The following is a 12,264-nucleotide window of genomic DNA, read 5'->3' on the forward strand; positions in this document are numbered from 1 at the left end:
TTGGGTTTTTTTACCGGATTATTTTTACAAAAAATTAAATAATTATTTATTTATTTTTAACCTCGAATTTTCACTCTTTTAAATTTGAATCTAAGCCTCGACAATTTCTGAGTCAAAACTGATTTTGTTAATTAATTTCTTAAACGCCCTTATCTACCAATGGCTCCAGGTTAATGGCATTTATGTGTGTGTGATCGAATCTGCCAATGTTCATGTCTCTACCTTGGCCTATATATAGCCATGGGTGCGGACAAAACAACTCACCAGTCTCGTGAGCTTTCGGGGCATTTCTCTCCTCCCTCCAACTTCTGCTATGTTCGTGTTATTCATTTGAGTTTGTTTTTAGTTCTGCTGTTCTGGTGCCTTGCTCCTACAAGAAGTGCTTGTTGGGAACTACCAGTCCACTATACCAGTGTGCCGAAATAGTTCTCAAGGACAGTGTCCTCCAGCATGACTTAGCAGCTCGTGATTTACCTCCATACTGCCAAAACTAAGTGTATTGACAAACTATAAATGTGTTCCTGGCAGAAAGCCCTAAACCTCTTGTAGTTGTAGCAGATCAAGTTGGGATGGAAAAGCAGAGACTAGAGAATAGACAAAGATTGGTAGTGGTACCAGCCCCTTTTCAAGGTCACTTAACCCCAATGCTTCAAATAAGCATCCATTCTTCATTCTAATGGCTTCTCCATCATCGTAGCTCACACCCTTTTCAATTCTCCAAATCCTTCCGCTCACCCTCATTTTTTATTTATCCCATTCTCTGATGGCTTATCTCATGAAGATTCCATAATCTCCTCTTATAACCTTACAACAATTGCTTCAGCTCTTTACACCAATTGCGCTGCTCCTTTTAAGGAGTTATTGCTCCAGTTAACTGAAGAAGCTCAAAACATTGCTTGCATAATCTATGATGGCTCAATGTATTTTGTTGGTTATGTGGCTCAACAACTCAACCCCCCTACTATTCTCCTTCGAACCACTAGTGCTCCTAATGTACTGGCATATCATTCCCTCCATCGCCTACTCATGGAAGGTTGCCTTCCTCTACAAGGTATTCTCATGAAAATTAATCTGTTCCTTTTCATATTATTTACATTTTTGCATGATGATATATTCATAAGTTTTTAAAAGATGATCGGTTGGACAAGCCCCACCGGAAGCCAACATATGGTACGGTCTGGTAGAAGCCAGTGATGTTGAATTGAAGGAAACGGTCAAGAACTAAAAGAACTAGTTAAAATATGGAGAAATTGAAAAAAAAAAAAAAACTATGCCGATTTTGCAAGCAGAACAGAATTTAGATTTTGTAAAAGAAACAAGAGGTTGAGCAATAGATTAGCATTCACATCTGAAAATAACACGAAGAATATGATATATATTATTGGGAGAATATCAATATAGGACTGCGGAAGAAATTTAGTTTCTTAGAAGGATTGCTAACAAGTAAACAATAACAAATTAACGACTGATCTAGGGTTCTTGTTACATATTAGTTTCTTTTAGGTGTCCTTTAAATTTTTTAATCCAAAAGATTTATTAAAAGTCTAAAATTATATTTTTTGTGATCTTTTGTCGTTGCATACTTACTCATATTTTTGTATGTTTATTATTGTTTTTTTTTTATTATTCGAGTACATTTGTTATTATCATTGCTGTTATTATTACATTCCTTTTTCCTTTAATATTATGTAGATAATTAAAAATATTGTTAGGTCCAAAGACAAACTGCACACAAAAATTATAAAAGTAAGACTTAATGATATGAAATGAAGTTGATTTTATTTTAGCAGATAATCTAACTTTGAAATCTGAGTTTGAAGTTTTTTCCAAACAAGCAGGATAAAGTGTTGAAGAGCCTAAATGACAAGAAATATAATTAATACATTATTTTTTCGAATAGAATTTATGAGAGAAGTAAGACAAAATTCAGATATATTCGGCTCAAATTTTGCTTGTAAAGTAAATGAATGAAATGTGTTTAAATGCAGGTGAAAGCTTGGTGCCAGAACTGGAGCCATTGCGACATAAAGATTTGCCTACTTTCATTTCCACAAATGTAGATACGTTGCTAAATCAAATGAACAGGTTGCAGCTTGGTATAAAGTCATCTTTAGGTGTTATCTTCAATACAGTGGATTGCCTTGAAGGGCAACGTGTTGATGAGCTTAGGCAAATATACCATGTCCCAATGTTCACCATGGGCCCTTTTCATAGCATGGCTCCAGAATCATGCTCTAGCATTCTAGAACAGGATCATAGCTGCATAGCGTGGTTAAACGAGCAAGCTCTAAGATCAGTGGTGTACGTGAGTCTGGGAAGCATAATAACATGGGAAGAAAAAGAACTAACAGAGATGGCTTATGGGCTAGCCAATAGTAACCAGAAATTTTTGTGGGTCGTTCTAGCGAGGGCCATAAACGTGACGGAGTGGGTTCAATCATTGCCTGAGGATGTTAAAAAAGCGATTGAAGAAAGAGGCTGGATGGTGAGATGGGCACCCCAAAAGGAAGTTCTAGCACACAAATCAGTGGGAGGGTTTTGGAGTCACTGTGGGTGGAATTCGATGCTGGAGAGTGTATACGAAGGAAAGCCAATGATATGCCAACCTTGTTTTGGAGATCAGAGGGTGAATTCAAGGCTAGCCTGCCATGCATGGAAGGTGGGTGTAGAATGGTCAAGCCACGTGTCGGAAAGGGGAGAGGTGGAAAAAGTTGTGAGAACACTAATGCTAGAGTCACAAGGGATGGAAATGTGGCAGAATGCGCAACGAATGAAGCATAAGCTCAGGCAAGCTGTGACCCAAGGTGGTTCTTCCTATAATGCTGCAATTCACTTTCTAGATCATTTGTTGTCAATCCCATGAGATATTGCATTGGTTGTGCTTGTTTTTGTTTTGATGATGTAATTTATTTAAGAAGTATGAATTGTACATCAATTAATGGTACTTGAAACTTTGAAATCGCCATAATATAAATGAGACTACAGTCCTTCAGATAACATATCAGCCCTCTTATTTTTTTTAATTCATCATGGATTAATGATATCACAAAAGTGTTATTACAAAATTTGGTGAATTTACTAGCAAGTTATGCCTTGTCATTGCATGCAATGTTGTGAAACCATGCATTGACAAAGTGATTAAAGGGTTGCTTGAATAATTTCAAAAAACCATAATGTTAGGTTTATAATTAATTTTGATATATAATATAGGTGTTTGGATATATTTTTACAAAACTATGTTTTAGTGTTAAAAACTGATTGTTTTGAACTAAATGAAAATGCACTAAAGTTAACGGAAAGTGAGAATATATAACAACTCAAGGGAAAAAGATATTAATAGCGAGAGAGGATCTGTGTGGAAAGGAGAGAGAGAGAGTGTTTGCGCGTGCGCAACAAAAGTTGAATGCCAAAATGTAGTTAGAATGAAGCTCCTCCAGTTTATATAAACTAGTTATCAAACTATTGGTATGTATTCCAGAACCGATGATGTTAGTGCCAAAGGTTGACAGATCAACATTCCACAATGCTTAACATCAGACTTATGTGAATAACTTGAAAGAAGATAAAATCAGAAAGCTTTTGGATATTACACGTGACGCTGAGAATACCTGCCATGGCGCTTGCGCGCTTAGCTGCAGCAGATGACCAATGTGTCATCTGTTCTGAAGGATTTGCGCTCCGTCGCGTCATATGTGCATTGATACCATAGCAGGCCAATTTATATCTAGTTTGTCCCTTGTCTACTATTGTAGGTGTTCTACTATCTTATTTTCTTTCTTCCTATTATAATACACTCTTTTCTACTCTAGTAGCATAGGGTAATTTCTTAAATATTATTTTATGTAAGTCAAACTCTTTCCAACCATAGTAGACTTTAATCGTGGTTTAGTTCTCTTCTACTATGGTTGGCTTACTTTAACTATGGTTACACAATTTTCTACCATGGTCGTCTGTCATTATTATTACTTGTCTTCTATAATCAATATGGTAGTGTATCAATTGTTCATGAGTGTGGATTACTATAGGACATTACACTATATTTGTATGGTTCTTTTCAATATGGTAGTGTATCGATTGTTCACAAGTGTGGATTACGAAAGGACATTACACTATATTCGTATGGTTCTTTTCGTTTCTCTTTCCCTCACGCTACCTTTAAGTCTTGGGTAGCATAGCCAAATGAGAGAATATCCTAGTACATAGTCTATGTGTTTGTATATATAAGCCTTTGAAGTGTAAGCAAGCAGTGGATAATCTTCCTCATGAAATACCATCAAAGCTAAGTTTAATTTATGAATTTTTTTTTTCTTTGATTACGAAAATCTAGGATCTCTATAGGGAAGAAACTTCATATTTGTATTGAGGGGATTTGTCCGCATCTAGGGACACGATTTGCAAGGTTCTGATACCTTGTAGTCCCATTTCTAGATTTTACTAACACAATTTATGTTGGTTTTCAACATAATGCCAACCAAAGTCCTTTTTACATCTTATTTCCTTTTTACTCCCGTTTTTAGCACATTTCCCTCATTTTTTCCGTTTTCAATCCCAATTAAAGGGTTGATAGGAGTAGTTGCTTGCCTCTCAAACTAAAAACTAAGCTAACCCTAATGTAGTTCAGGTCAACCTAGGTCATCTCCCAATAAAAGTGTCCACTTGTTCAATTATGGAAGTTGTTCAAGTGGATTAGGTTAAATTTTCCAAATTTGTAGAGTTCAATTCGATCACTAGAGCTGATGAATTAAAGAGAACAAACTAGGGGTAGAGCAAAAGTTTTTGAGAATCAAATGCGAATGGACAAGTTCATAAAGCTTGAATTAGGGAGAATTCTTTGCAACTTAAGTCATTAACTAAGAATTGCACCCTCACTAGTCAAAAGTACAACTAAATTTAGTTTAACCTAGTTGGCTTTAGCTAATGACTTAAACTTAATCCTTAATCAAACAACTAATTCACATGCATCATCCATAATGAAGATTCCTAGTGTGTTTTAATCACCCATAGGTCACGGCCCTCTCTTTCTCTAAACACTCAAGCACTACAAGATTATGTAATGCAAGAACAAGGCTAGAAATTAATCCACAAAATTATGCAAAACTAATTCCAAACAAATTCACATGAATGAACTAAAAAATTATGTAATTCATCAACATGGTAGCATTGAGAAGAAAGTCAAAACCATAAGAAAGATTCAAACAATACATCTTCCATTATAACAAGGTCTACTCCAATTAGAGTTCAAGCCAATCACAATGTGGCCTAAATTTAGAAAAACAAAGTGAAGTTAAATGGAAGAGCTAGGTCAAAGTAACCCTTAGCAAAAGGTGCAGGTCTAAAATGGTGGCTCCTTCTCCCTCATTCTCCCTCTAGAAACTATGAGTGTTAAGACCTTCAAGCTCCATGGAAGTCTTTCTCATCTTCTTAGGGTACTTTTGGTAAGCTCACTTTTCACATCCCAAATGTGGTTTTTAACTTTTGGGATATGGGATGTTGTTTTAAGATATATTTTTGAGATGAAATGTGCTTTTTAAAAGGGCTTTTAAATGGGTATGAAATTGAAAAAATAGGAAGCAACTTTTGGGAGCTTTTTAAACACAAATCAGACAATGTGAGCATCAATGATTGGTACCTAATATTGTAAAAGACCATGATACCCTCATTTTCTCCTTCTTCACGTGCAACCGACACTGGCCTCTCTTTCATTCTGCATATTCTCTTGGTCACTCACTCGCTTGCTTGTCCCTCACTCACTGGTTGATCGTCTATCACTCATCAGTTACTCCTCCTTCTCCCCCCATCTCTCCTCCGCCGTCTAGTCACAGATTTGGAGCTCCTCATCTCTTCACTTCCTCGAGCTCCTCATCTCTTCCTTCGTCATCAGTTTCACTATTACTCTACCTCATTTCTTCATTTCCACCTTCAGTTGTTCACAAATCGAGCTCATTTTAGGACTTAAACGACATTGTGAAGCTGAGAGAACTTAATACACTTAGATTTGCAACCTGTAGAGTGCAAAACTGAACCTTCAAACCAGCTCTATGAACTCTAGCCTGCTTCTTCGATCTGCAAGGTGTGATAGCCTATAAACATGTTTTATTAGATCTAGAAATGAAGGTCCTCTATTTTGCGGTAATAGACGAAAATGAAGCATAATGTGGTGGATTTGGTGTGTATTTTTTATCTGCTCTGTTCAGTGGTGACCATGTTCTTCGTAGACCCAGAGTTTTTTTTTTTTTGCCTTCATGTTCTTTAAGATATATAATTTCGCAGTTGCAGCATACCATTTTTAGTAGAACCTCGTTGCCCATGCTTATTCCAATTAAAGGGTAAGGGAGTGTCAATCCTTAAATTAGCTAGGAAAGCTCATAGACCAAATGGTGAGATTATATATCTCAAAGAACCTCTAGTTAAATGTCATGCCAAATATATATATATATATATATATATGAGATAGACAAAATTTGGAAATGAGCTCACTCCTTAAATGGTAAGTGGGCTCTATGTAAATTAATATAATGCCAATTTTATTTCATAATGTATATTATGTATAAAATTTTTAGCTCTTTCAACTTAATTATTGAGAATATGATATTTTGATAGTAAAAATGAGTAAAGAGAAGGCACTATGGACTACCAAAGAAATTGAATTGTTCATTAAATTAGCTCTCCAGCAAGTTAGGAAAAATGAACGTAAAGGCTCTACCTTATCAAAGGAAGGTTGGGAGGCACTAATGCAATAGTTCAATACATTGAGCTCTAAAAGCTATGATAAGAAGCAGTTGAAGAACAAATGGAACAATTTGAGGAAAGACTAGAATATATGGGATAAACCGTTAAACAAAGAAACGAGTTTGGGATGGGATAGCGAAAAGAATATTGTATCAACACCGGAGGAGTGGTGGAATCAAAAGATTAAGGGATATAATTATTTATGGCATGCTATATATATGATGCTTTATTTTGTAAATATACTAAACTCAATTCTTGTAAATGTGCAAGAGAATCTTGAGTATAGGAAATTCAGACATAAACCACTTCCATATGTACAAGAATTGACTCAGTTGTTTTAGCCAATTGCAGCATGAGGCACTTACATCTGGACATCTACGGCTGATAATCCACAAGATGTGTATAACCCTCAATTGGATCTGACCAAAGGATCAGGAGACAGTGATGATGTGAGAAACATTAGTGGAGGAGCTCTCTCAAAAATTAGGTAGGTTAACTTGAATAATGCATACAGTGATGGTACTAATTCAGGGAGCAAGCAAGAGAGAGGTGAAAGTGGTCAAAACAAGAAGGGAAAACGTCTTGCAACTATGATGGTTGATTCAGTGAGTCGATTGGTGTCCACATAAGAGGATAGGGTTTCAACATTAAAGTCAATTCTTAATTCCATAAAGGGTAGAACAAAACAAATTGATCAAAATATGGTGGATGTTGCAAAAAAACTTTATAGAATCGAGGAGATTTCTTGTGATGAGGCACTTCTTGGATAGTGTGTTGTGGCCTTGCTAGATAAGATTGCAAGGGACTTGTATATTGGGCTTAGGGACAACAAAAGAGCATTAGTGCCCTATTTGAATTGCTTGGGCAAAAAAGCATATTAGATCAATCCTAGCTTGCCGTCTCAGTGTTTTAAATCTAGCTAGTGCTGTTCATGTTCTTAACTTTGTTTTGAAATTGACTATGTTATTTGACTCTTGTTTTATGTGTTTCTTATGTTAAGTCATGGACAATGGTGTAATGGTTGTTTAATTATGCTATGCAGTTTTTATGGATGACAATACACAATCTCACTTATTACAATTACTTATACATACGGAAGATGATGAGGTTGAGGCTATTATTACAATAGTATCTAATTACTCAACTACTTTATTGAAGGACCCTTGTAGAACCAATTCACAATCAAGTCATGTATAGGTGCAAGGAATTTTGCAAGGGCATCCTCAGCATTGTTATGACATATTTCACATCGAGAAAGATGTTTTTTTTTCAACTTTATGATGAACTGATGCAATATGGTTTGTGTCTAACTAAAAGAACAGGGATTCATGAAATGGTCGGTATGTTCCTAAATATTGTTGGACATGGGGTGGGGAATAGGATGGCATAAGAATGATTTCAACATTCAGCAGAGACTAGTCACAAACATTTTAGAAATGTATTGCATGCTTGTAAGAAGCTAGCAAACGAATATATCTAACCAAAAGATCGTACTTTTCAAGATATTCATTCAAAAATTTTTAGTGATCCGCAATATTGGCTATTCTTTAAAGATGTTATAAGAGCAATTAATGAAACACATATCCCATGTGTGGTCAATGTTGAAGAACAAGGGAAATATATTTGAAGGAAAGGTATTCCAATACAAAATATAATGGCTGCATGTAATTGAGATATGTACTTCATTTATGTCATGGCTGAATGGCAAGAGACTGCCCATGATGCTCGTTTGTTTGACTATGCACTCACAAGGCCAACATGAAATTTCCACATCCACCCAAGGTATATTTCATATTTATCTAATTTAAAATAATTTTTTCAATATTTTTTGGGATCTTACAATTTCTATTTTTTTATTGGTAGGTAAATATTATTTGTTAGATGCCGACTATCCAATGCCATGTGGATATTTAGATCCTTATAAATCTCATAGGTACCACCTCCCAAATTTCAGGCGTTCATCCAGATTTGCAAACAATAATAAGGTTTTCAATTATTATCATTCAAGCTTAAGGACCACGATTGAAAGGACTTTTGGGATTTGAAAAAACAAATTACAATCTTATGACACATGCCTAGCTATCTATTTGTGATGCAAGTTTGTATCATTGGTGCAACAATGGCTATACATAATTTTATTAGAAGAAGATCTACAATTGATTCTGACTTTAGGCATTTTGAGGATGAAAATATGGTTAATACTAACGATAATAATAACGAACATGTATTTTTAACAATAATTCCAAGTGCAATTTTAAGCATAGCTTCTGATAGAGAGATGAATAGAGTTTGAAATTCTATTAGAGATCAGATTGTATATTATAGATCAAACTATTAATAATGTAAATGTTTAATATTAATGAATGTTTAACTATTTATTACATAATTTTTTCCAAAATTAAATTTTATATTTTTTTCTTATTATTTAACATTTTAAATTTTATGTTATTTTAAATTTGTTTCACATTTTTAAACATTGCTAATATAGTATATTTGTATAATAAAAATTAATGTCCTTTTTGGTCATTACATATTAAAAAATACATTTCAAAAGAATAAATTTTTATTAATCCAAACAACTTTCAGTTTGTCAAACTAACTTTTGAAAAAATGTATCCAAATACAAATTTCGTTACAACTGACTTTCACTAACTTGACTTTTGTCAAATAAACTTTCATCAAACTGACTTTTGACAAACTAAAAACTAAACACACACATAGTTTAGCCAAGATTCATCATGCTTCCAAGTGGAGATTTGGGCCTTGGATGAATGATCAAATGGTATGTATGAGTAGGATTTGATGAGAGGAGAAGAATGGTATATGTTTTGTGAAGATCTAATGGTTGGATGATGAGTTAGGGTTTAGGTGTGTAGAGAGAGAAAAGAGATAAATGAATAACATTATAAACTAAAGAAACAAAGTGAAAGATGAAATGAAGATGATGAATGAAAAATCAAAATGATCTGAATGTTTAATGAAAGAAACTAAATGGTGTGTTTCTCAGTCTGATTCTCTCCAAAAAATAATTCTAAAATGAAATTAAAAAGGCTAGAAAGCTTCACACTTTGTGCACATGTCCATATGTGGCACCTTCTCATTGGTTGGATGATAATTCTTATGATAATAAAAATAATCCCATGCTTTGATCTTTTGGATCAAATCTACCCCATCCATTAGTTTCTTTTGCATGCCACAATACCCATCTTAGCCTCCTTGTTGAGTTCTTTAAGGAGGAGAGCTATAATCTAAGTTTGGGCTCTGTACCTTTAGTCGGGTCCATCTCGAGCACCGAAGATGTTTTGACCAGGTACATGTAACTTTGTTGTTCAAGGTGATAGGCTTGGGGTGCAAAGTGATCGAATTGGCATGCAAGGTGCTAGGTAATAGGCTTGGGATGCAAGGTGATAGGCTTGATGTACAAAGCGTAAGGCAATAGACTTAGTTTGCAAGATGATAGACTTGATGTGTAAGGTAATAGGCTTGAAGTGTAAGGTCATATGCTTAATGTGCAAGGTGATAAGATTGATGTGCACGATGCTAGGTGATATGATTGGAGTGCAATGTCATAAGCTTGGTGTACAAAGTGCAAGGTGATAGACTTAGTTTGTAAGATAATAGATTTGATGTGCAAGGTGATAGACCTGGTGTGCATAAATTGGTCCTTAAATTGATCTTAGTCCCTCTAAAAAATTTCACTCCCAAGGAGGGATTTTATGGCAATTTTCCCTATCCAATTTCCACTAGTTGTGAAAAGTAACTGTTACTACAGTGATTTCTACCACACTCGATAATTGTGAAAATACATTTGAATTATTTATGGCAAATCTAATAATGATTGGATCTTGGACCCCACATTGATGAGCTTATATTTTTCAGAAGAGGCCAATAATAATTAAGTAATTAGTTATTAGGACATTTATGAATTCATTATTCAAATTTTGAAACTAAAATTTGAATTGCAATTCACAAGGGAGTTTTTATACAAGGACTATAGCAAGAAAAATAAGTTAGGGTTTGTCAAAATCAAAAAAAAAAAATGGCGGGTTGATATAGCCTCCCTTTTTTTTTTAAAGGTACTCCATTTAATTTATATGATTGATTTATTGCGACTTATGATTAGGAGATTAGAACAAATATATACAATGGTCTACAAGGCTTAAGTTGAAAGTTTTGAAGTTAATTTGATCACAAAATTTATGGATACATATTACAAGAATTTGATGTATTCAAGTTAATACCTTAATTTGAAAATAAAAATATTTAAAAATGAGGGGAAATAAATAAATAAATAAATAAAAGACAAGCTAGCTCGTCAGCTTGCCAGCCACCCAACGACGAGTTGAGTTGAACGTGTTAAAAGTATGGAATAGCTTTCTTGAAGAGCTTTGGGTGAAGAATCAAGAGTGGATAAAGTCTCTAGTTTCACATGCCAAAGGCCCTGCAATGAAGACCTGCAACATTGAAACTAAGATGAGGCATACTAGGATCTTAATCCTCTAATGCTACTTTTCCTACTACACCTCTACATCCTCGCGCAAGTATTTTCAACATCAAGAAGCCTTTTTCAGTGTTTATTTTCATAATTTCTTTCTTCATAAAGTGTCATATTTGAGAATCAAGATTTGGGGCCTACTCACCTTCTAGATCAAACTACTTGATCCCCCAGGAAAGTGTTTAATTTGCAAACTAAAGTTGAAGTGCAATATGATTTGTCACTGTACACTGTTTAAGAAAAAAGTGAATTTAGCGAATATATAACAAATAAGAAATTTTGCCTCCTACCAGCTTTTGGGTAAACTAGTTTCAGAGGCAACCTTGATTTTGGGACCAAAAGCTATTAAACTTTCCCAAATAATTTTACCTCAGATTTTTAGGTTTGGCAACCTTAGTTTTGGGTACCCAAAAGGTCAACCAAAAAAGGCCTTTCTCCATCTGCTATATGGAAGCTGTCAACACAATTAAATGGGATTAAAAAAAAAAAAGTACACATTATCTCGTTTCAAAAAAAGCCCATCAAACGGAGCTTGATTGCTTGGTTCTGACAAAAGCCTCCATTATAGCTTAGCTGCTGACATTTCTTGGGACACATTTCAGTTCTGTATAATTTGTTCTGGGGGAGAATCACATTCAAAGATCATTTAAGCACATTAATTGCAGACAAGGGCTAACAAGTTCCATTCCAAAAAAGAAAGTTCATGCTTCCATTTTAACAATACATTCCATATTAATTATTGTCTGCAAATAATTTACCTGAGTAGTCCTTGAATGTGATTCTCCCTAGAAAAAAAAAAAAAGGGAAAAATCAATACACCCAACAATAAATCTCATTTTCCAACTTCATGTAACCCAATTGGTAATGCCTTGTATCAAACCTAATAATGAAGTGAATGACTCGATCAATGAACTTGGAATCAGTTCACACATTCCATTTATCATATTACCGATGATAAGTTATGAAGCCAAGTGACGCGTGAGCACACAGCAAATCCTTCATCTACTCTACTGCATGGCAATGAAGAACTAAAAAAAGCA

The 12,264-nt window shown here is 34.7% G+C and overlaps 1 protein-coding gene and 1 long non-coding RNA gene across 3 annotated transcripts; one reads left to right on the plus strand and one right to left on the minus strand.

Moving 5' to 3' along the window:
* The first annotated feature begins 569 nt into the window (after nucleotides 1–569).
* Nucleotides 570–2,863, plus strand: LOC129289946 (UDP-glucose iridoid glucosyltransferase-like). The gene is given in 3 exon segments (XM_054926685.1): nucleotides 570–656; nucleotides 658–1,051; nucleotides 1,989–2,863. Coding segments are annotated over 3 exon segments (1,356 nt in total).
* Nucleotides 2,864–10,888: 8,025 nt separating this feature from the next.
* On the minus strand, nucleotides 10,889–12,222 carry LOC129291672 (uncharacterized). Of its 2 annotated transcripts, XR_008588742.1 has the most exons (5): nucleotides 12,174–12,196; nucleotides 11,983–12,009; nucleotides 11,594–11,678; nucleotides 11,370–11,454; nucleotides 10,889–11,183 (listed from the first exon to the last, which is right to left on the minus strand). It is a non-coding gene; the product is annotated as an uncharacterized LOC129291672 (long non-coding RNA). The 2 variants fall into 2 exon arrangements; XR_008588743.1 differs by lacking the exon at nucleotides 11,983–12,009 and having other exon boundaries at nucleotides 12,174–12,222.
* Between the last annotated feature and the right edge of the window lie 42 nt (nucleotides 12,223–12,264).

Source organism: Prosopis cineraria, unplaced genomic scaffold (genome assembly GCF_029017545.1).
Source record: "Prosopis cineraria cultivar Desert tree isolate PC_DT_omini unplaced genomic scaffold, ASM2901754v1 PC13, whole genome shotgun sequence".
Lineage (NCBI taxonomy): Eukaryota > Viridiplantae > Streptophyta > Magnoliopsida > Fabales > Fabaceae > Prosopis > Prosopis cineraria.